This window comes from Rhinatrema bivittatum, chromosome 2 (genome assembly GCF_901001135.1).
Source record: "Rhinatrema bivittatum chromosome 2, aRhiBiv1.1, whole genome shotgun sequence".
In the NCBI taxonomy this organism is placed as follows: Eukaryota; Metazoa; Chordata; class Amphibia; order Gymnophiona; family Rhinatrematidae; genus Rhinatrema; species Rhinatrema bivittatum.
The window spans coordinates 716,854,012-716,879,044 of NC_042616.1; the positions used below are offsets into that span (position 1 = coordinate 716,854,012).

The following is a 25,033-nucleotide window of genomic DNA, read 5'->3' on the forward strand; positions in this document are numbered from 1 at the left end:
GGACCATATGCTTGCACAGTTTTCTAGAGGTGCCACAATAGCACTCTGCCTATGGTCCCAACGTTTTAAACCTGATTCTGAGACCAGTTAGCTGTGCCTTTAGATGAGGGGTAGGAAACCCTGTGCTGTTTTTTCATTCAGCAGTGTTCCTATTACTTTGGCTACCCTGGATGCCAAACTATCATGGGTGTAGTTTTTTCCTTCCTCTTTTTTCCCACCCTTGTGGAGCAAGACTACAACTGTTCCTGTCTAGCCTCTAACCTCACTTTCCCATCAGAAGTTTGTTCAAGATTTCAGACTTAATTCACAGAATCACCCTTGAATTCCATGCTGTGGATATGTGCAGGGCCAAAAGTGACTTCAGCATTCCAGAGCATGTGGAGGCTATGACAGGATTTTAATTTGACTGTGGTAGTAGCATATTTTTAGTACATTTTTACAGTGATGGCACCATTTATTAAATGTTTTAAGTGCAAACATAACAAACATTACATTTTATTTGATACATGCCCATTCACTGGCATGCTATAAATGAGAGATTACAGCAAAATGAACAATACAGAATCGTACTGATAAATAGGCACCGCATATATAAGTCATCATCCCCACAATATAAAATGCTCATGCCAAACCCATTACTGCCCACACAGTGTAGGCAAAAGAACAAATTAAATACAATTCAAACAAATACAATACAATACAATTCAAACAAATTAAATACAATTTAAACAAAAGATAAATGTCACCAATGAACTTAAAATCAGGGTCGGTGCTTCCATTAGGAAAAGTAGGCGGTCACCTAGAGCACCAAAACTATGGGAGTGGCAAAATCCTGCCAGTGTGAGGCATAGAGTGGTGATGTCAGATCTAATGTTGCCAGTAGGAGGGAGCACTGTGCTCATGTTGCCCCCAATAGGTAATCTGGCGAGGGGGGGGTGCATGACTGAAGGCTCGACAAGGGTGCCAAATATTCTTGCAGGAGCCCTGCCTAAAATAAAATAGCAGCAGCCTTCTTAAAATTCAAAAAATATCAGCAGTTGAAAACCTGGCAGAACAACCATATCTTAAGTATGTAGTGAATCACTTGATAATCTTTATCCAACTGGGCTGCCCTGACAAGGAATTCGAAAGGAACATACTACTAACACCAGAAAATTCATGAAATAATGTGTCAAGTCTGGCAAAGAAACACTAACAGACTGGTATAATATATAATAAAAAGATTACAGTTTTTATATAGCATCTTCGTCCAAAGCACTTTATAAACATGAAACAAAAACACTTGTGAGGGATAAAGATAATTGTGTTCTAGGTACCCCAAAGGATCAATTCCTGAGCTCACCATGCCAGAACTCATGAATCACGGGTTTATTCAAATATTACAGGCAGATACCTTAAACAGAGCAATCTCTCTAGTTCATTTACTTACCTGTATTTGTAGACTGTCCTCTGTGTTACTCCTCGGGGAATTCCGTGCTGTGCAGTTGCACAGAGTTTGTGCAGAATTCCCCTCCAGCACAGAATTCTGTGTTTACTTTTCAGAATTCAGGACAGGGACCAGGAGGAAGCGTCAGCCTATGCAGCTGGAAGAAAAACGCATTGGTGTCAGTGTTGGCCCCACACAGGCTAGAAGACAAAGGAGGCTGCACGGGTCTGACGAGAAGAGGCTGAAGCAGTGGGGGGAGGGGGGTGAAACCTAAGAGACAGCTAGAGAGGGGCTTGGGGTGTAGAAGCGAGAAAGAGAGAGCAGAGGAAGAAGGGAGTCAGATGGGAGGGGAGGGGCAGAAAGAGAAATTTAGGGACTTCCTGGGGGGACATAGATAGAGAGCTGAGGGGGTCTTGATGTGAGGGAAGATTGAGCCTGGTGGGGCAGAGAGAAAGCTGGAGGGTGGGAAGAACTAGAGAACTGGGATGGGTAATGGGGATTTGAGCCCAGAGCAGAGAGAGAGAAAGCTGGGAGGCAGAGAGAGAAAGTGGGACAGGGATCTTACTAGGATTGGGAAACAGCGAATGCTAGAGGGTCTTGGGAGGGTTGAGCCTAGTGGAGCATACAGAGAGCAAGAAAGCTAGGCAGGGATGTCAAGCCTAGGAAGGAAGCGGAGATTTTTGCTGGGAGGTGGAAACAGCAAGATAACTGATGGGGAGGGGGCAGAGTCTGGAGGGGCAGAGAGATAGAACTGGAGAGGGGGGGGGGGCCAAGCCTGGGGGAGGGGAAGATTGAGAATGCTGAATTATATTGGGAGGGGGTGATGAGGGGAGTGAGAAATGGGGGGAGGGGATGAGCCTGGGGGGCAGAGAAAAAAAAAAGCTGAGGGGGGGGGGAGAAGAAAGATTGGGTGGGGGGAACCAAAGCCGAGTGGTTTACCCGAGGAGGAGGGAGTGATCGAAACTGGGGAGGGGATTCAAGACAAAAAGGGGTGAGAGAGCTGGGGAGGGAAAAGCTGTGGGTCAAGCCCATGGGAAGGAGAGAACGATAGTGGTAGCAAGCGGGAAGTGTTTCTGTCCTGTCCAGGGAGAGCCAATAGACCATAGGAGGAGAGAGAAGCAGCAGTACAAGCGAGCATGCTCCTGCACCCATGGCCAGTGCACTCGTGCTACTGGCACTGTTTTAAATGTACCACTGGTGAGGGTAGGCACTGGAGAGAGAAGGCAGGACAGGAAAGATGGCCCAATAGAGGGAAAAGGAAGAGATCAGGATAAAGAACCTTAAGGGATGGGAGAGGTGAGCTGGAAGCAGCCGAGAAACAGAGGGCTGATAGGAAGTTGGGAGGAGTGAGACAGAGTGCAGAGTATGAGGGGTTTTGAGATACAGTGGGAAGAACAGAGAATGGAAAAGAGGAAATGACTAAGAAGAGGAAAAAAGATGGAAGGGGAGATTATGGATTGAGAAATAGAGAGGTGGAAGGTGGGTGAGAGAGAGAAAGAAAGGAGGAGGAATAAGCATCAAAGGAGGGCTAGGGCCAGAGTTGGAGAGGAGGAAAAAGATGGTGCAAAGCAATAAATGATGAGACGGAGAGAGAGAAGTAAAAAAAAAAAAAATAGTGGCAGAGGAAAGGGACATTAGAGAATAAGCTTCAGAGGGCCAGGAAGAGAATGGGAAAGTAGGAAAGTCAAAAAGATAGGAAGGTGGGAGAAGAAATCAAAAGACAGACCATTCTCATCAAAACAGAATGATGAGAATAAAGACAAAGGCAGAAAAGTATTTTCACTGAAATGTTTTCATCCAGTGTCTTTTCAAAGTTGTAAATTATTAATTGTATAAATGTGTGTGCACTTTTAAAATATGCATCTACTAATCGGCATCTGGCACCCCTATTCATTAGATGTGCAGTGACTGTGATAATTTGTTGTGGCCCGTAAACTCATACTCACCCACTGTCACTGTCCTGGTTTCCTCTTCATCTGTTAACTTTTTTTTTTTTTCACATCTCTAGAATTCCAAGACGGAGAAATATAATGCTTTGCTAATCCTCTATAGGGAATAATATTTCCATTGATGGCATGCGATGGGTTTCACTTTACAACCTGTGGCTTCTATACTCCTGGCTTCCTGAGGAACCCCCTTTGACTTGTGCCCCCATCCATGTCTACTGGCCGTTTCCATGAAGAAAGTAAAACTTGTACAGTTTGGGGGGGGGGGGGGGGTCCTATGAATTCTTTTCTGGGCTCATAAGCTGTGAGCAAGTCCCCTGCCTCCCTTCTTCAGAGGATGCAGTTGGAGCTGGCATCGCCGATGGCTGCTTCCCGCCAGCACTATTCGGTTCCACTGTAAGGATTGGGTAATTCTGCCCTCAGTTCATTGCACCTCCTGATTTCAGTTTTAACTAAATGAAGCTTTTTCCAAGTGGCATTGAAAAAAAAATGTTTAGGAGGCATCTGTAAGTCAGTAAAGCTCAGATGGAACAAGTTAGGAGGCCATTGAGCCATTTCTGAGAAAGCATTTCCTCATCCTAGATTAAAGCGAGCAGAATAAAAAGGGTATCGACTCGTTTGTTAACCTTTATTCTTAGGGTGTTTGTAGCAATCCAGAAATGGTGTCCAGTATTATTTGTACGTGGTAGTTAGACGAGAGCTAAGAATGTGCATAAATCTAGCAAAACACTGATACAAACCTCTAATAAACCATCCATCTATGACCAGAGATGTATTCTTATGTTTATGGGCTTCTATTCACTGAGGATTATTCTCATAAACAGAAAGGGTCTAATTTATATTAGAACTTTCTTGAGCTATTCAATGTCCTGCAGAGCAAATGTCATTTCATTTAATGAAATGTATTAGTCGCTTCACACAATTTTGTTTTTAATATGCACCTTAAGGGGTTCATCACAGTAAAACATCATCTTCATGTTGATTTTTACAATATCATCACCGGTTACTCTTTAACTGCTTCATTCCTCGACTATTATATTGGGGAGGGGTTGGGTGGGTGAAAGGGAATGTAGTGCTGTCTCAGCACCATCCCAGTCCTATAGGTAGAATTAGCAAGGTGGAAGGAACTTTCAAACCACTTCAGATATATTTGAACTCTGGATGTCATACAAAAAAGCAGCAGGGAAAAAGGGGATATCAATTGTTTAAATGCCTTAGGTCTGTTTATGTGACAATTTAGGGCTATGGGGAATGGAATGCTCAGACAGCATATATGATGTACCCAACTTACAAATGTCATGGAGAAGAATATCTATGGGGCAAATGGACAAGCATAGCACAAATTTGCGCTAGAGTTCAAAACATTTTGCCCACAGACACAAGATGGGATAGAACCTTTAGTATCTATGGCCCTTGGGTGCAGTGCTGATGGGGAAAAAAGCAAAGGTTAGCTGGGTCCCATGGCCTTCTTCCTGCAGACTAGAGATGGGTGAGAAAAATCTGTTTTTTCCCACTGATTTCTTAAAAGATGGGAAGCCTACTAAATTATATCAAATCGACAATTTTGTATGGCAAACCTCAAACAAAAACCAACAACAACAAAATTCCAAGTGGAAAAATGTTTACAAACCTCTGCAGCCAAATTTGTGCCGGCTTATCAGCAGCAGTACATTTTGGAGCAAAGAGGGCAAGACAGGCCCAAAATCTTTTTGTAAATTGCTTTGTACAGCAATAGTATAATCAAGGCACATCGGTTTAACAGGTCGTTAAATCATGAATTGCAACTTCTTGTGGGTTGCCCCTAAATCTTAGCCCAAACAGGCTTAACGCGGGGCTGTAAACACAAAAGCACTTTCTGCGCTGGTGTTATTCTTTAATACTGGTCCCAAAAAGATAGTTGTTATTGAGCCCCTAAAAATTAAAATTCCTAGCCACTAGAGTGTATGGTGCTTTTTCAAATTCCTACCTTTTAGAGATATGTGCAAGATGTTTTATTCAGTTTTATGTTATAATTGCCTTTTTTTTTTTGTAAATTAAATGATTAAACAGACCTTAAATAGAGGATAAACAGAGATGAGATATGTTACCAAACTGGATAGTTTTCAAACCTTTCACCTTGCTTGTGAACAATTAGTCTTTAAAATGCTCTTTATTTTCCAAAATTAATAGTTAATAAGCAGCAAGTAAAGATGATGGAATGTATCTGCCTATGAGTCATACTAAACTAGAAGAGCTGTGAGAATTTAGCCTTGGTAGCTTCTATGAATAAAATGTTAATGATCTGTTAATTTTAAAAGAACTAATAATAACCTTGTAAAATGTCTGCCAAATCTAGTTCAAAATAGGTGAGAAATCAACAGCTAGGGCCAAAAAAGGAGGCAGAGAAAAGAAAATTACACCAATAAAAACTGCAAGCTTGCTTAAGTAAAGGATTTTAACTTGATGCATTGAATCTGAGAACATATGAGACTAGAAAAACAATATTATCAGAGCCTCAAGTCCAAATAAAATACTGTTATAAGAGGGATCAACAAAATTGTTCTTTATTTTTCATTTAATTCCCCCGGCAATTAGGTCATAAGTTTTGTATTTTAAACATAGGCGGAAAGCAAGACAGCCATTTTCGGAAGAAATGTGCCATGAAATGAGGCAGAATTTCTTGATCAGTTTTATATTATTTTGGAAAAAACGAGTTCCACACCCACCCAGTGATTTCCTAAAAGTGGCAACACAAAGTAAAATGAAAACAAGTAAAAAGAAAAAAAGTAATATTTTCAATTGTTTGCAGTAATAAATGGATTTAATATTGGCCAAAATCATATGCGGTCTTGATGTCTTTGTTAATTGATTAAGTTGCAGTGAAAGAGGATATGCCTTGGAAGTGCCTGTCCTACTTACAGACACAGCTTTCCAAGGGGGCTGTGAAATGCAACGTGAAAAAGACACTTTTTATTGCTACGTCCTGCTCAGCGGCTAGGGACACATTTTTGCCAAGGCTGGTGTTTTACAATGCAGCTAAAAATGGGCAAGAACAAAAATTAATTTCTAAAAAGATATAAGAATGCAGGCAATCACATTACTTTATATTAAAAAAATATTTTAAAAAAATATACAGAAAATTGTCAATGAACACAACAAAAATGTTAAATTACGAGTTTTAGATCTGATTTTAAACCTTGAAAAAAATTCTGCATCTACAGCCACAGATAAAAGAAACGAAAAAAAAAAAAGTTTATTTCGAATTGCTAATAGTGCACTCAAAAAGCGTGCCTGAAAAATATAAGGATTGCAATAAGGAGGAAAAAACTTCGGTGCATTTTAACTGTCACACTTTTCTTATAATAAAAGTTAAAGAACTGCTGGCCAAGCATTCCGATTTTATTTTTTTTTTTTAAGTCTGTAAGTGCCAGTGATCCTGAACAGCTGCGCACATCACCGCCGGGAAAAGGCGAGCCCGAGCCAGAACTCTCCCGCGAAAAAGAGAGAGAGCGGGAAAAGTGAGAGCGGAGAGAAGCCATCGGCAGCTCTGCCGGCAAAAGGTGGCGGGCGCGCCGGGTCCTGCGGGGAGGCAGCCGAAGTCTGCGCGGTGCGTGGCTGCTACACCTGCTGCTCGTAAGGCTTCAGCACCTGCAATCGCAAAAGGCCGTTTCGGAGGCAAGGTGGCCAAGCGCTGCTGACCCTCCCCCCACCATCCGTTTACTGAAGTTACAGTTTTCTCCTGCTCTCACGGTATTTTTATTTTTTTGCTGCCGGACTGGCTGCTTGTCTGCCCCATGATAACGAGAACCTTCACCCTGAGCAAGGGGGCTTTGTGACTTCTCCATAAGCAGCGCAGCTAGGACGGAGGGATTCACGATTTTCTGGGCACAAAAGTCTAATAATTAATACGAGATAAATTCGATAAGATATATGGTTCTATATTATATACTAACAGAAAAAAATGTATGCTATAAAAGAGAATAAAATGTTCACATCGGTACGGAGGCGTTTTGCCTCGTTTTCTTTATAAAAGGAGACATTTTGTAGGAGGCCTAATCCATCTCCTGGGAAGCACAACGTCGAAATTCAAGGTGCACCGGAGTCTTGTTTGAGGACGTGAGCTGATCGGAGCTCACTTCGGGCAGAGAAAAGTAAGCAAGCCCAGCGCGATTTCGCCGTGGAGTGGGCCAGGCATATTTTGGCAGAGAAGGTGGTAAATAAATTATGGAGCCTGTCATTAAAAGAAACAGGGTCGGATGGAGGCTCCATGAAGCAGCGGCTTTACCCGGGCACATTAGAGATCCGTGGGAAAACAGGACCAAAATGAGCAGCTTTGCTGGGCGGTATCAAACCTGAGAAACAGGCTCCTACCCGCAGAACAGCCTCCTGGATAGAGCAGCAGGCTGAAAATCAGGGGGACTCGGCGTTCAAATCCGCTGCCCCTCCTTGCCAGCTTTGGCAAGATACTTCTCTGTCGCTGGGGAAAATGCTCAGTAAACAACCTCCTTAGATTGTAAGCTCTCTAGCGATGGGACATGGCCTTGAGTTTCCATTTGGAAAGGCCAGTAATTAAATCTAAAGCCTAATCTTACAGCATCCACATTAGATTATTGAAGGTGGAGGGCGATTTTTAAACTTTGCCCTTGCCTTCCAGCAGTAGTAAATGTGAAACACAAAGATGGCTAGGCAGACCCCAGTTGTTTTCATAAATTGCTTTATACAGCCTACTCGCTGTATAAAGACTTGCTGAGTTTTTTTTCCCCATGAAAATGAGAGAAAAGATTTAGTAAATGAGGTCCTTAGGTCTGCAGACTCGGGACTCTCGTAAACGAAGCTTAAAGCCAGCGCTAACAGTGTTCGCGCTATGTTATAAAGGCTATTTGCGCCAGTGCTAAAGGGGACAAAAACCTGTTATGAATGATCCCTAAATTGTGTGTCTTGGGAGCATCTGTTCGGCTTTGACAAGCACAAAAGACACCCACAAAAATTCTTTGGGAGCAAAATCCAAACTCTATAGAGGAGGTTGGGGGAGGGAGGCCTGCGCCGCAGTGCGGAAGCTGTGATGAGATGTTTAAAAACAGTAAATGTTCTGCTACCCTGCTTTTCACGTTCCTTTCCCTGTCTGAGAAATTCTAGTGTTGCTTTTATCTCTGGCTTGCTGATGAGGCTTTGGGAACTTCTGGGATTTTAATACTGCAGGCCCGGACAGTGTTGCCAGTGCGGAGTATAAATCTGCAACTTGACGGGTTACCGTTATGGAGGTCTCAGGGATCGCACTGTACAGTAAATTCATTAGCAGATGACAAGAAACCCCAGGGTCCTGTCTCTTCTCCTAGTCCAAGGGGCAAAGAGAGCTCACACGAATAATAATTGTACGGAACCTACAGCTTTCATGAGCACGTGTCAGGAAGAGGCGAACGGGTCCACGGCGAAGAGTGCATTTTGCAGGAGGAGTGAAGGGCGAGTGCATGTCCCCACCGTTTCGCGATGTTTCTGTTTCGGGCGTGATCCCATTCCCGGGCTCTCACCTTTCAGCTGTCCTACGTCTCCTTTCTTTTGGCCTCCCTGAATTAATTTCTGCGATTTCAGCTATAAAATCGGTTTGTAGATTAAAAAGGAAAAAAAAAAAAAAAAAAAAGAATTTCGGCAAGTGCAAAGTTTAAAAAGGGACCGAAGTTATTCGTTTTGCTTTCTAACTAGGATTCACACTATTTTGTTGTTTGTTTTTTTTTAAGCGGTATACGTCTGGGGTCCCTTGGGGGTGCTACTTAGGACTTCTCCTCCGGCCAGGTTCATTTTTCCAAGCTTTGACAAATTCAAGAAACGCGATCTGCTCAGTTGTTTACCTCCCCCAGCTACGCGATAGCTTCTGCCTTGCAGAAACCTTTTTAGGGCATTTTCAAAAGAATATAAATTTATTAAAAAAAAAAAAATGCAAAAGTCTCTCTCCAATTATTTCTGAGCCGGGGTGGGGATCAAAAACCTGACCAAAACTCCCGGGGAGCCCAGGTCATAGCTTCCGCCCGAGCCAGGGAAAGGAGCCGCCAATGAATGCCCGGCGGGATTAATAAATCCCATTGCGATTGGGGTTGGTTGGTTTTTGAATTTTTATCTTCCACTGGGCTCCCGGCCCGCGTTTTGCTCCTTCACCTGTGCGGAAGGAAATGCGCCGCTCTCGCTCCCCCCCACCTATACCGGATCATGGCCGCTCGGAGCGATGCGCTCTGCAAGGGGGACCTTCGTACCTTCCGCGCTAACTTTTTCACGCTCTGCAGCGCTTTCAGTTCTCCTGCCTCCTTGGAAGTGCACAGCGACGGCAGAAAGCATTTACGATCTGACGGCTGCTGGTCGACTCTAGCGATCCTTGGGGAAGCGGATCCTACTTCCTGGACAATTCAAGTCCAGAATTTGCTGCAGACCCAGGGTCCCACCGATGCCCGTTTTTAACCCCTTTGCAATTGCACGCTAGAATGGCCCTGCCCCGGTAAAAGCCCGGAGCGTGTTCCGCGCCGGGACTGGGGGCGGCCTCTCCCGCACGCTTCGCCGGCCGCCCCCCCGGTTCATTCCCACCCCCGCCGGCTCTTTGGCGGAGCTGGCCAGAGACGCAGTGCAGAGCCCGAGCCTCCAGGGGGCGCTGCGGCTCTTCGCCACCAGCCCCTTCCTCCTTTCAGCCCCGAGCTGCAGAGGCTCCGGGCGCGCTGTCCACTTTGGCGGGCACTGAGCCATCCCCGGCGCCCCGTCCTCGTCCTGTCCTGTCCCCCCCGACGATGCTTTTCCAGGAATCTTCTGCACAGCCTGGGCCACGTTTTTTGTTTTTTTTTCCATCGCTGTTTTCAAATACCCCCAGCCTACCAGATTCATTGATTCTCTCTGCACGTGGCTAGAAAAGTCACCAAAAGTTGTAGAGGATACCGTTTAATTGGCACAATTTCATAAACGTGTGACACTCCCTTCTTCAGGCCAGCGCAAAATGAGCTAAGCAGAGATGTGTGAACGTAAAAGTTGGTAGGCTGCACTTTATCACGAAATCAGGGTCAGTGGTGACTACAAATTAATTTTCGTAAAGGCTTGGATCTCAAGCCCAGTTCCTGCAGTCTGCCCTGAGTTCTAATTGTGCCTCTGTGCGATCCCCTTCCTATGTGTGTCTGGATGCTGCTGTATGCCTGTGTGTGTCATGTGCGGCAGTAGGTTCGCACATGGATTTGTGACATCCCTATTATGTGTGTTTTGCTGTGAAAGGCCCCATTGCGGTCGGTCTTCTCCCCATTGACTGAACACTAATCAGATTTGTCTTCGGTTTAGTAACTTTTGAGAAATGCATTCAGCGCAAGACATTATTTATTTCCGGTTTATTTTTTTTGCTTCGGCGTGTTATTTGTCGCAGTTTGGCACCTAAGGCTTTAACACCTGCAGGAAAACGGCAGCATTTCGGCAGCTCTGAGGCTCTAAGACATTGGGAACGTACACATTTGCAGGAAAATGTGTACAAACGATAAGGGATGGCGAGGAAAGACAGGCGATAAAGTGGCCTCTGTCCGTGTCAGCGCGACAGCTTTAGAAAGAGAGAGCTGTTAATGACGGGAAGAAGTGCCACCATGACTACGGTTTTATATATACTACTGTGTGGAAAAGGTTTTGTAAAGAAATACTGTATGTGGCAGATTCTAGAGTAACAGCTGGGTTTTCTGTTAAAAATAATTTTGCTGCCACATGTTAGAATATATTAATCATTCTTCCCCTGGTTCGCTGACTTTACTTCTGATCTCGTGATCTAGGAGAAGATTGAGAGGAATGCCATAATTTTAACATCAGTTTACCGTCAGGCAAGATATCTTGTCATATAGTACGGTATAATAAAACTCCGAGAGGCGTAGAACACGAAATATCAGACGATATTAAATGGGGGTGCTAGCTATTGAATTTCAATGTCATACTATACTGAATAATGGAATAGTGATACGGCGGGTCACCTTATTCTAAGAGTATACTTCACAAACAGTTTCAAGCAGCACTACAAAAATTAGATACTGATCGAAGATAACATGTGCCACATACCTTACACTTAAAGAATAGTGTTACCATTTTCGTGATGTGTTTTTGTAAAAATAAATGTATATATAGATAGCCAAATTTGAAAATTTTTGCTTCGATGGGTAATTCGGTTTATAGTTATCCAATCTAAAAACCGTTTTTAATTTTTATCTCTTGGGTGACACTGAAGATTAGAACATAGCCGAGGAGGAGAGAGTGAAACAATCTTCCCGCTACTAATTAGTGGGCGGCTATTATAAAGAATCCTTGTTTTAAACAGAAAAACCCTGACTTTTCTAGTTATGTAAACATTTAAAACAATAGCTGCTCGATTTTAGCTACAAGAAGTTGATTTTAGTTTTGAAAGGCACGCTTTAGGATATTTTAGTGCTTGTAACCAGAGATCTAAATTGCAAGTGTAGTGTTCAAATCTGTCTCGCAACACTACCAGAGCTAGCAAAGACTGCAGCAGAGAGAGAGTCCCGTGAGATCTGAGCCTGACAATAACTGGTCGCTTCAAGCACGGAGCTGTAAATACATGATCTGCTTCAAAAAATATGACTCCAAATATTGAGGCAAGTCCTACCTTCAGACTGCTATAGCGTGCACCAAGTATAGAGAGTAACACTCTCTCTCTCTCTCTCCAACCGTCATCGCTCCTTTACCGTTCACAATCTTGGACACGGCCTTTTCCTGTCAATTTTACATTTTCGTTGTTTTGGACAAGATGATATTTCATTTCACCAAATGCGCTTGATATATGGGGTTCGCATTTCGTAAACTTCGCCTCAGAAGAAACGAAAACCGTTTCGGGAATGACTAGATTTCATGCCACGCAATTTCAATTTCCACGCAAGGGCATAATCAAAGTGTTCCATAATTTTATAATTCTGATGTGTTTCTTCACTTTCTTAATTACTCAATGCCTTGCTACATAACTTTTTCTGAGTAGATTTTAAGAATGTCTCCTCTTTTTCTGAAGAAATGAGTCCGATCAAGGAGCCAGTTTTAAAGATAATAGGAAAATTGATTTGCAAGAGCAATATATTACAAAATCTGAAATTAGGAGACCATTTAATATATATCCCAATATGTTAATTCCGTCTTTCATTACTTTGGAAATAATATTCCAATTCAATCCTGAATTATTTCTGATATTCTAACAAGAAATACACTTATTAAAGAAATTACAAAAAAAAAACCCCAGAAAACGAAAATCGTTTCAGCTTGACTATAAAAACATCTAGTGTAGCTATGTGCGATCTTTCTGCAAATTAATACAATTCCATGTTATTAGAAAATGTCACCATAAAATCACCATTTCCTAAAAATTATAAATTGCTAATAGCGTCTATTTCCGTTTTTAAATACGATATCTGCACATTGATCTGCCACAAAGATATCAGGATGGGTTCAAAAGTTTCAGATATCTGAAAATTCCATGTTATCTTCTCGAAAAGATCAAATTACGATATAATCATCTGTGTTAAATATAAAACATATCTGTATTACTCATCGTGAGTTCACGTTCTTCCAAAAATATTTCTTGTATATGAATCTAATACTTTAACAAAGGTGGCTTAAAAAGAGAAATACATGGTAACAGCAGGTATAATTTGTTTTAGACAAAGTCGAATTATCAGACAAATATACACTATATTAATTTGATCTCTCCAACCAAAGGAGTAAAAACTTACATACTTCTGGGATTATGTTATTAATCTAAAGAATTTAAAGTAAAGCCGAATACAGCACTCCATGAAACGTTTAAGAGCAAACTCCATCTGGGATTACTATGATTGACTTAGTACGAAAACGGTGATAAATTATTTCCCCAGATGGTCAAAGCCTGAACAGCGCTTTAGAAGAGTAGACTGTTTAATCTACAGATGGATGGAGTGCTTCAGAAGGAAAAACGTAAGGCACCTTTTGGTACAGCGAAATCAGAAAAAGAGAGTCGTCCCTTTAAGATCCAGTTGCTATCCAAACACGAGTAAACAGAGCAAAGTTATTAGCGAGAATATAGAAGTAGGGGGCGGAGCCGGGGCGGGTCCCGGAGCCCGCTCAGACCTTTACACGCCGAGCGTGCCAAGGTGGGCGGGACCAGAACGCCGGAGTCTGGGGAGAGTTCGGCGGCCTGCGGCTAGTGGGCGGGGCGGAGACGCCACGCCACTGACTGCTGAAATGTGATGGACCTTGGAGGCTGAACTCAGACTTGTACCAAACTTCGCTAGAGTGAAAGGAGCAAAGAGGCGCAGGAGGAAGAAGAGAGAGAGAGAAAAAAAAAGTCTGCGTTTTAGCCATACTGACTCGGCAAAAATAATAATAATATTAATAATAATAACAATACCTGCCCCCCCTCAAACAAAAAACAAACCTGGACTGTTTGTGGCAACTCTGCGCCAAGATTCCGAGGCGTAAACTTAACCAGTTCTCCTTCTTTCCACTATCCCTTAACATGCTTACAGCGGCAAGGACTCCGTTGGGACAGCTTTGCTGAAACTGCTGGTGGAAAAATCCGCCAGCCCTGTGGATCTAATGAAATTGCAAAGGGACTAAGATCATTGCTTCATTTTAATATTTAGGAGGCTCTTGGGAGAAGCTTCCTGTGGTGGGTAAGTCCGAGTCGTCTTAATGTGATGTGATCATGTGCAAATGTGAACTCGGATATGGACAACACTACAGATTGGTTATGTGAAGAAGGCTTACAATAGGGGGAAGTTTTGACTGAATGCTTGCGTGCATACGGGAGAGGGATAGTCACGTTTGTTACGTATGCTACGGTTTTTCAGGTAGAGACGCTACTGATTTGTCTATTGAAAAACGTGTCAAATGTTTAGCAAATGTTTTTCAACCGAAAACTTATCTCGCAGCATATTTGGAAAAAGCCTCCCTAGATTAATGTTACATTTTAGCAGCCTGCTAAAGCTGAGGACTCTGCTTTACCTCTGTACACACAATTATTGTTTTAGTAGTGAAAGCTTGGCCAACACAAACACATTACCTTAGCAGGTTAATGATATGATGAATTTCCCATGTAAACACTCAGCATAAGAACATCTGACCTAGAGACACATGCATTTAAATGTGCAATTCCTGTTCTGAGAGCACTCTGCTTATACAGCCTTTTCCCCGGGGATTCTTTTAAAACGAATATATTCTTTTAATTTGCCGGTGTGGCCCTTGGTTTAGGCCGCCAGCAAACTTCCATGTACGCTAAAATCGAGTGATACCTTCTGTCTAATCTCCCGCAGAAAACAGCAGCCAGAGTAGATCATGAATGTGATTTGGTTTGCATACTGGGTCAAATCCCAGCAGTTTTAACTGCTACCTGCAAACAAATGGACGCCTCAAATAGTATTTCACTTCTGAGAACCATCGACACCAAAACCTTTTTCTTATTAACTAGTTGCCAGGAAGAGTAGGAAAAAAATGCTTGCTGTTTAAATGCAAGCGAGAAGCAGGTGGGTGAATAAACAGACACGATGCTGTGTTAAGCTTAAATATCTTTAATTTAATTAGAGGTTGTGTAAGGCTGGCAAAAGGGGGGTTAAATAGCATCCCTTTTCGACTTATTTAAAACGGTCTCAAAGACTCTTTTTTTTCTTTTTGTTTAGATTTGATTTAAATTTTAACATACCAGGCAAAGTGTGATATGTTTAATTGTATTCCAAAATCTTTCAGTTGATGCCCTTTACAGAAATTGCTTTATAATATAAAAACAATGACCCTTAGCAAATCGCCAAACGATTAGGTCAATTCTTATTAAAAACTCCATTCTCCTATCGTCTTTTGCTAGTTGGTGATCCCCTGATGTTTTTCACAAGGCAGATTACTTTAGTTAACATTGGTTTGGATGAAACCTGAGGTGAACACTGGCATTTTTACTATGTCTTACAAAATTCTGAAATATTATTCTTTAGTAATCCCCTATTGCACGGGTTAACGGTAATGTATGGGCGCACAAAATGTATCAAGTATAGTTTTCCTGTTCAAAACGTTAGCAAATTTTAATATTACACGTATGCAGCAGGTATTTTGTGATCAGTGGAGATATTTAACACTTTTTGATACTGAATCTGGAAGGGCATTCAGTTACTCTTGCCGAGGGATATTGCTTTGGAATAGAGTTTATCAGCACAGTGTCCAAATGCAGCCCCTCAGACTTATATCTGGACGGTGCCAGCCTTCTATATCAGGAATTAAATGATGCTAACATAAGTTGGATTAGCTAAATGCTGTATCGATTATAGGTCCCATGCACCCTAGAGATGATGTTTTAGTTAAACTGCATTTCACGGCAGGGAAGCCTCAGGCTAAGGATTTAAGTTAGGGTGTGTACGCCTTACCTCAAAGAAACAAACGTTTCAGACTACTCAGAAGGGGTGACTATTTTATGCCTGTTAAGTGTGTGTGTATATATATATATATATATATCTTTCATATATACACGCACAAACATAGACAAAGCGGGTCTTAAGAAAATAATCATTACCTCCCCAGTAAATGGTGTGTGTGTGTGTATTTATATGTGCACTAATAACATCAAGAATCCTACTAGATAGGATTCTTGATGTTATCCGTAGAACTTAAGACAAGTTAAACTGAAAAGAAGGCATATTTTCATTTAAGAACAGCGCGCTGCTCATGTAGTACACAATACAATTTGAAGTCAGAATGGAAAGTGATTCGTGGTGAGAAAGTTGATTAGAAATGGGAGTTTCTCTTTTCGGTTGAATGGTCTGAGTGAAACCCTCTGACTGTCACACAGCTCTGATTAGAGCTCTCGTCCCTCCCCTTGCACTGGGGCACTTCCAGTACACATACTGGGGGCAGAAGTAGGATTTACCTTACCGAGCAGCCTCCAACCGCTCAGACTAGCTTTCCAATCTGATATGAGCCGATCTTTTTTAGAACACATTTTGGTGATTTCCGATAACTTGCTCCAAGCAAGGCACTAAACAGGGGGGGGAATGTTCTCTGGATATTCAGAGAACAGAATTTCAGTAGAAATAGGGCATGGCCTAGCTCGAGAATAATATAACTGCATTCAGAAATGGGGGATAATCCCGCCGTAGGCCATTTAAAACGGCTGCTTCCAAACATTAGACCCCATCTACTATTACCGAGTCTAGAACCACTTGCACGGTTTATTTCCAGTATCTTAGAGTCTAGGGCATTGGTGTCGTGCATTTTATGAACTGGCCTATGATATGTAGAGTAATTGAAATATCCGAATTGTTTGCTTTTGGTTTTTTTCAAGAATGAACTGTAAGGCCTTCCATAAAAATAACAAAAAAAAAAAAGAAAGAAATCAGTTACAATATGTTGCAATTATTTGAGTTGAATTATTTAAATTGACATATAATAATTATATATATATATATATATATATATATAAGAATTTACTGCTCCATAATTTTGTCAAATCCATATTTGCCCTGCCCTGGTTGGCTGAATGCACCGCCTTCCATCCTGCACAGTGCCTTCCTCTTTCCGTGGGGAACCGAGGGGCAAGGTAAAGTTTTCGTTTCGGACAGCGCCTTTCTGATGAGAGTGACACAAATTACATTAAACTAAGACAGAAACTACTTCCCAGGCCTTACGGTCCATTACCATGCTGGGACTTTTTTTTTCTTTCTTTTTTTTTAATAGACAAATTGCTTTTTCTCTTTATTGGGAACGTGACACCCAGTGTGGGTGAAGCCGTTCCGTAAATGGAGAAAGCTGGAAGAGGGGGGTCCCCAGGCCTGTGCCGTCTCCTCCTGTGTGTGGCTTCCCCCCACCATCTGGAAGGGATCTGGGTGTAAAGTGGATTTGTTTAGAAGCCGTAGACCTTGAAAAGTGTTGCTTTTCTCTCCTGCAATTATCTTGATGGATGAGTTGTTGTTGAAGGCGGCAAAATAAGCACTGGACTTGGAAGAAGTTGGGCCTGCCTTGTCACCTCTGCCTCCCACCCCCCCAGCCCTGTCTCCTCGAGTAATTAAAGCCGGCCCGGTGCTGCAGCCTCTCCTGCAATTTGTCTGCAGGCTGGGGGTGGGGGTCTCAAAGCGGGCACGATCTGGGCCTTAAGGTGCAGCTTTGGCAGGCCACACGGGGGGATCCCATTGCTTAGTCTTCCTGAACTTATTATTATCTTCCTAAACCCACTGGAATCGGTGCTTTTATGGGTCGTCGGCAAGAGCGATTTCTTTCTAGCCAGAAGCGTCGCATTTGTGTTTAAAGGAGCAGGAGGCAGACTTAACCGTAGCCTTTTGCTATTTCTTGTTTTGATTTCATTTGATTTATTTTTTTTGCATTTTAGGATAGCATTGACAAATCAGAGGGGGAAAGCTGCTCCTACATTGCAAAGTAAACTCACTTTTAGGGGCATTTTTTTCCCCGTAGCCTTTTGCCCCAATCTGACCCTCCAACTGGGGGTGGGGGAGTCCTTGGCACCCAGGACACTTGGTTCTCGCTACCTAGTGCAACAATAATTTGAAGCACTGGGAATGCACATAAAAAAAATAAAAAGTACACCAGGTGACCTGCTCGGAGGGCTTATTGCAGACCCTGCTTTGTGATATCCTTGGCAAGGGACTCCATTGCGCCTGCTTCTTGTATCACGTTGCTGGTAAACTTTCGAAGGAGCGGGAGTAAATGCTTTCTTCTTTTTTATCCCCTCCCACCCAGGTGTTTTCAGATACCACTGTTGGCGGGGTGCAGTCAATCCCAGAAGAAAGGTGCAGAAGATCTGGCGATCGTTTCCGTGGGCCAAGATGGGAAGTAAAGCCCTTCCAGCTCCGATCCCGCTTCACCCTTCCCTGCAGCTGACGAACTATTCCTTCCTGCAGGCTGTGAACACCTTCCCGGCGGCTGTGGACCACCTGCAAGGGCTCTATGGCCTCAGCGCCGTGCAGACCATGCACATGAACCACTGGACTCTGGGCTACCCCAGCCTGCACGGCATCACCAGGTCCACCATCACGGAGATGGCCGCGGCTCAGGGCCTGCTGGACGCCAGGTTCTCCTTCCCGGCCTTGCCCTTCGCCACCCAGCTCTTCCACCCAAAGCAAGGAGCCGTGGCGCACATGCTCCCGGGCCTACGCAAAGAGCGGCCCAGGTTTGACTTTGCCAACCTGGCCACGGCTGCCACGCAGGAGGACCCCCCCGAGGCCGGCGAGCTGGCCAAGCTGAGCCCGGGACTTGGCAGCCCCGTTTCGGGGATCAGCAAGCTGTCCCCGGATCGCAAGCCCTCCAGGGGCAGATTGCCCTCCAAGACAAAAAAAGAATTTATCTGCAAGTTTTGTGGCAGGCATTTTACCAAGTCCTACAACTTGCTTATTCACGAGAGGACCCATACAGACGAGAGGCCTTACAACTGTGACATCTGTCACAAGGCTTTCCGGAGACAGGATCATCTGAGGGACCACAGGTGGGTGGCACCACTGGATAACTCTCTCTCTTAACTCTCTGCTACTTGTCTGTTAGCTACAAGCCTGCTAGATTTATCCCTGTCGGCTTATGCACCCCCCCCCCCCCCCCAATACTAATTTTCAAAACGTTATTTTTGTTTACTGTTGAAATCTTTTGAAAATGTAGTCTAGTGTATATGGCAGGGACATGCCTCTGGTTCCTGTAATACTAGTGACCGTCTGCAATGGCAGTGGGTTCCACCGTTGATATATTTTTTAATCTGCAGTTCCTTCATTACTAGTACAAAATACATGGATTTGCCCCTCCCCCTCTCCCAACCTGTTCCACCTGGCAAATTTAATTATTGCTCTTATAAGAATATTTGCTTCTGCAGAAAAATTCACTGGACTGACCCAAAGAAATAATAATGCCTTTTATTTCACAGAATATTTAAAAACTACTGCAGGATAAATGTAGTGCCAGGATCAGGCAAATCAAATTTCTTTTCTGCAGTACCAGGATTATAGGAAATGCTTATTTCTTTCTTTTTTTTTTTTTTTAAATGATTGCTTCCCTTTTACATTTTTTTTTTAATGTTCACTTCCCTTCTATTTTTTTGTTATAAAGATCATTTTTTCCTGAAAGTATGCTTATTGGTTTACTGGTTAAGTATTTTAAGTTTTAAAATCTTTGCAGCTGTACTTTTCAGTGGGCGAGGTAGCTGTTGGGTGTAATAAATTTACAGCTACTAACCTAATGGGATTTAGTGAATATGTAATTTTTATAACGCAGGATGTTCAAGGTTAAAGCTGATTATGTAGGAAAAGAAGTGCTTCTGCCCTATGTGATATAGTCAAACAGCCTCTACCACACAGCTGTTAAAAGTATTTTATAGGCCATTCCAGAACTATTCTGGTGGCATCAATAAGAGAGGCATTTACATACATAGTGCTGGGTATTTTTTTTTAGGCTTATTTCATACATATAAACTTGTAATGCTCAACAAATTGACTAGCTAAGAGGAGAGAACCCTTTTAAAGCCTATATTCTGAGCTGTAGCCAGGAACTGATGCCATTTTTTTTTTTAAATCTGCTTTCTGCAAGAGGCTAAGCATATAAACAGAATTATTTGGTTAAGAAAACCAAATGCCAGGAATAATTTGTCTTACAATTTAGAATAGCTGTAAAGATTAAAGATCAGAAGTAAGGGTGCAAAGTGACTCTTCTGTGTTTATCTCCAGCCACTTAACCCAAACCTTGTATTGCTTTTCAGGTACATCCATTCTAAAGAGAAACCCTTCAAATGTCAGGAATGCGGGAAAGGGTTTTGTCAATCCCGTACTCTTGCGGTTCATAAAACGTTACATATGCAGGTAAGTTACTGTTTCAGCGCCGATGTAATCGTTGCTAGCAATCACATTCTTAGCCATTTAAAACAGTTGCCATAAGCCAGTAACTTACATTTCCCTGGGAGCTGAAATTGATACCCTTTTTTTAAATTTCTTTCCAAGACAGACTTCTGTGCCTTGGCAGAAAGGTAGCTTACATCTCAAAAGCTAGTTCAAAATGCATTAAGATGTTGTCATAAAAAAAAATCATCTACTACTTGTTTGTTCATCTCTTTTTTTTTGGCTTATCTATAAGTGGACTCATAGGACAGACAGGCAAAATACGTTATTCAAGACATACAACAATATTTCATATGTTCATCAGTTGCTTGCGCAAAGTTATAAAACCTCAGGAATTTTCTTTCTATCAGATTTTTTTTTTTTTTAAATGGCACTTTTTTCTTGAAAGTTAGTGAGTGACTTGCCAGGATACTTTTAATAGAAAGGGCCACAAGCCAAACAGCCTTCAAAAAAGCTGTCTTGAAAATATCAGTGAAACTTGGGGACTGATGTAGGCAAACAATTTTTCTATTTGGTGTCGATGGAAAAATGTTGAGTACATCGAGCGCCAGCGCCATGAATGCCCATAAGAAGGCTCTTAGTATTCCCGGAACATGACCCTATATATTAATTTGCATTTGTCTGCAGCAATACTTTTTTTTTTTTTTTTTTTAAATATCAAATGTGTTAAATGGTTCCTTATTTTTTTCTATATGATTCTAAGGGCATTCACGGAGCGGGATGCCAGTGGCCAGTAGTTAGTGTTCCACCTTCACGGAGCAGAAGGATGGAGGGCTGCTATCTCCAAAAAAATTTAAAAAATTAAAAAAAACAAACAAAAAAATAAAAACAGGAGTGGGTAAGAGTATGGGGCAAGGGTGTGGCCTGTTTGTTACAGCGGTTGCTACCCCTAATTGATCTGGATGTCACTTGGATGCAGATACGGCGCTGCTCTCTAAATTGGTGGTGGGGTGGAGGGGAATTAGGGCTGGAGGGTACTGGAAGCCAATAGCAAAAGGTGGGAGAGAGAAAAAGGGAAAAAAAAAATAATGGATAAAGTGCGTAGCTTGCTGGGCAGACTGGATGGGCCGTTTGGTCTTCTTCTGCCGTCATTTCTATGTTTCTATATATTTTCCAAAGTCTTTCTCCCAATTTGTGTCTATGGACAAAATGTTTTGGAAACTAGAGTCCTAAGAGAGGAAATACATGTGAGTAACAAAATGCAAACAGTTAGAATAATTTGATGGAAACGTTTGTCGCTGGGGGTTCAATAACAGATGTGCTCCCTCCCCCCCCCTCCCCCACCCTTTTCATATTATTTGATGTGAGCGAAAAATTAAAATAGTCTGTAAAGGATTAATCCTTTGCTTGCTTCAAATCTGAACAGGAATCTCCACACAAATGCCCCACATGTGGAAGAACCTTTAATCAAAGAAGTAATCTGAAAACTCACCTTCTTACCCATACAGACATCAAGCCTTACAACTGTGAGCAGTGCGGCAAAGTGTTCAGGCGGAACTGCGACCTGCGACGGCACAGTCTGACTCACAGCCCCCGGCAAGACTTCTAGAGCTGCCCAGCCAGGACCTCACTGTCCCAACCCCAGCCAGGACTGACATTTCCCACTCCAGCCGGGACCTCCCTGGTCGGGACTGGCCTCTGAAGCCAGGCAAGTCTGACCTCTCCCTCCTCAGCCATCGTCTGTCTCTCAGATCAGCCCAGGACGGTCACCTCCTCCAACTCAACTAGGACGTCTTGCTCCAATCCCAGTCAGCACCTGACTCTCCTACCTCAGCCAGGACCTCACGCCCATTCACATCCTGTGCCTGCCTCCTTCACTCCCTGGGTAGGATAATTTAGGATCTCCCTGTTTCCGCAGTCAGAATATCTCACCTGGTCCAGCCAGCCTGTTTCTCATTGCTTCCCCTCATCGGTCTCCAGCTAGGGCTAAGGCTCTTATTACTTCTGCTCAAGGACTTAGTTCTATACTTAAAAGAGCCTAGGCCAGATGTCTGTACATATTGCAGCTCATTTTAGAGCTCTGTAAATAATGTTTTCTATTGTCCTGTTTTGATGCACAAAAATCAGAAGTCAAAATATCTTTAAAACTGTATTTCAAAAATAAAATTTTCTTTTTCAAGTACCAGGATTGGTGTCTTGTCTTGTCCACGATGAAGCCTATTGCACTTGTTTTAGCTGACAGGAAAAACTACAAAAGTGGCTGAATTTAGACATGCTATCTCTGCTTTAGTAGTATTGTTCACACTGCTTGTAAGGGTCTTTGGAAGGGCGGGGGAAGGGAGGCTAATGCATTTCACTGGATTTTATATGCTGTAAAATAAACTTTAAACTAGTATATTGCATGAATGAGAATTTTCCAACTTCAGTTATTCTAGTTTTATTCAAAAATAATTTTTTACTATTCTGTTCCTATGTAAAAGAAAAAAAATGTGATTGAATAAGGCACATTATCTCTGACTTCAACCCTTTGCAATTCATCACAGACTACTACAGGAAAAAGCTCTGTTCTTTGAGGCTCTAAAACCAACACTAGAAAGTGCACTTGCAAATTGCTGCTAAATATAAGGCTCAATTAACAGCTGGAAGCTAAGATCTAATTACAAGAGGTCACAATTTGCATCCAGTAATGCTGCTTTCAGTAACTGCTAAGTTTGCATAGTCAAATGAGAGGGGAGCAATGGAATATAACTGTACTAAGGTATGATAACCTAGGCCTGTTGTAGTCTAGCAGGATCGTGGTATTCACATACAATTTTAGCACAGGAAAGAAGGAAGTCTTTTGAGATCCACATTTAATGCCAGCAAAAATCAGTGGCAAACATTGGGTGCACAGAGGTGAAAGTTTTCAAAACAGAGGAAGGGACAAAAAGAGGCAGCAGCCATGTCAGCACACTTTGTAAACCCTTGGGTAAGGTGAGTAAGGTACTCAACGGATGAAGAGGGAGATAGGAGCTCTAGAACTAATATTTTAAGAGCTCAAAGTAATACCTTTCTTGCTGTCACTGAGAGAGAAATGAGGGAAAGATAGAGGGGCAGTGTTCTGCCTTGGAATACTGAGATCATAGGTGATGTAACTCAGGCTAACTTTATCCTTCTTAGTACCTGATTCACTAAGGAGCCGATGCAATAAGATGGGCGCTGAAAATGCCCGTTTTCCTAATGCACACAGCCACATCCCCTGGGTGCCCAATGCAGTATTTAAATAAGGGGCTATGTAAAAAAGGGTGCGCTAAGGGAGAAATGTGCATCCACAGCGCTCAATTGCATCAAGTGCTCACAAGCGCAACAGGCACTCAATAGGAGCGTCCATTTTTTATCCCGCTTCTTCAGGCCGATTTTTTTTTTGTTATTTTGCTGAGTTTGCTGAATTGTCTTTTATTAAGTGCACTTTACAATTTTATTTATTTATTTATTTAAAACCTTTTCTATACCATCGCTAAGTTAAATACCATCTCAACGGTTTACATGTAGGCACATAAATTAAGGTTGGTGAAAGGTACTTTCATACATTCTAACAGGTGCCACAAGGTTCGGTTACAACATATCATAATACAATCGATTTATTAGTAATGTAGTTTATGGCCAAGTGTACTATTTATATTTACAGGTAAAAAATCATATTCTCTGTGTTATATAATTGCGTAGGTTGTGTGTGTTGGTGCTCTATGGGTGTCTAAATTGTGTGGCCATAAGAAAATTGTTTTTTGTTATCAAGCCAGTGTACATAAAAGTGTCACAACAATACTAAGTAGGAGAACACACAGATGATTGTATATTTTTATTTCTCATGAGCCCTTGACTTGCTAATTTACTTTATACTACCTCTGGGGCTGGAGTTAAATTAGCCGCATTAAAAAGTGTTCATTGAGCGCCCTGTGCTTTCCTGCATTGGGAGTAATAGCTAATAACCTAGTCTACATGGAATTTACATGTGTTAGGTGCTATCGTCTATGCCTTTGTTAGTGCATGCGTTTTGGGTGCACTAATCTCCTTATTGCATCTGGTGCTAGTGTAGCACATCCAAAATGCACACCCAACCCCGTGAAAACCAGTGTGCTAGGCTGGGTGCACTTTATTGCATTGGCCCCTAAGGATTTTTCCTATAGACACAAAATGCGAGAAAAGCCTTAATGAATCTGGCTCTGAAGACCTTAGTTAAAATCACCTGCTGCAACCTTTTCCTGGCACTTAACATCTCTCTTCCTCCCCCCCCCCCCCCCCCCGTAGAATGAATGAGACACAAACAATAAGTACTGGAAATCAAATGTCATATTTCCTTCTGGTGTTTATTCAGCACACCATCCATTTACATACTAAACAAACTAGGATGAACTTGTATACATACAAATCAAACATCCTGGTTAACCAGTGAACAGAAGCCTTTAGAAGTAGAGTCTGAAGCATTAGAAAAAGCATGTGTTCTTATATTTATATTCCACTTTAAAGTGGCTTACATTCAGGTATTGTAGGTATTTCCCTATTGCCATAGAATTTATAATCTAAGCTTGTACCTGAGGCAATGGGAGATAAAGTGACCTGCCCAAGGTCACGAGGAGCGATAGCAGGACTTAAACCCTGGTTTCCTGGTTTATAGCCCACTGCTTTAACCACTAGGCTACTCCTCCACTGCATGCCACATACTCAAGTACACTGCATACTTCCTACTCCATAAGTAATTTAGCCAACTCACCAGAATGACCTCTAGAATTACTGATTATTTTGGATACCACATGGCAACACACTTTCCTACTAAACCTAGAGCAATCTCTGGGATAAAGTAAATGATCTCCCTGACCACTTAAAGAGAGCTCTTATATTTTGTGTTCTGACATCTAGTGTATTGAAGT

At 42.3% G+C, this 25,033-nt stretch overlaps 1 protein-coding gene and 1 long non-coding RNA gene across 8 annotated transcripts; one reads left to right on the top strand and one right to left on the bottom strand.

Annotated features, from left to right (window-relative positions):
- Positions 1-413: 413 nt before the first annotated feature.
- Positions 414-9,973, bottom strand: LOC115085587. Its single transcript, XR_003854900.1, has 3 exons — positions 9,597-9,973; positions 1,430-1,583; positions 414-988 (listed from the first exon to the last, which is right to left on the bottom strand). It is a non-coding gene; the product is annotated as an uncharacterized LOC115085587 (long non-coding RNA).
- OSR2 (odd-skipped related transciption factor 2) lies at positions 6,849-22,308 on the top strand. Of its 7 annotated transcripts, none has more exons than XM_029591783.1 (4): positions 6,849-6,984; positions 18,055-18,796; positions 20,051-20,150; positions 21,553-22,308. In XM_029591783.1, the coding sequence occupies exons 2-4, from the start codon at positions 18,141-18,143 to the stop codon at positions 21,733-21,735; spliced, it is 939 nt and encodes a 312-aa protein (XP_029447643.1). In that variant the 5' UTR covers positions 6,849-6,984; positions 18,055-18,140; the 3' UTR covers positions 21,736-22,308. The 7 variants fall into 7 exon arrangements, with proteins under 7 accessions (XP_029447643.1, XP_029447641.1, XP_029447640.1 ...); XM_029591781.1 differs by lacking the exon at positions 6,849-6,984 and adding an exon at positions 7,355-7,502; XM_029591780.1 differs by lacking the exon at positions 6,849-6,984 and adding an exon at positions 13,482-13,997.
- The last annotated feature ends 2,725 nt before the right edge of the window (positions 22,309-25,033 follow it).

Excerpts from the sequence above, each read along its gene's own strand:
- OSR2 (XM_029591778.1), top strand. The coding sequence starts at position 14,114 with ATGCTTGCGTGCATACGGGAGAGGGATAGTCACGTTTGTTACGTATGC. Across the intron at positions 14,175-18,054 it reads CGTATGCTACGGTTTTTCAG|GTGTTTTCAGATACCACTGT; the intron begins GTAGAGACGCTA and ends CCTCCCACCCAG. Across the intron at positions 20,151-21,552 it reads ATAAAACGTTACATATGCAG|GAATCTCCACACAAATGCCC; the intron begins GTAAGTTACTGT and ends AAATCTGAACAG.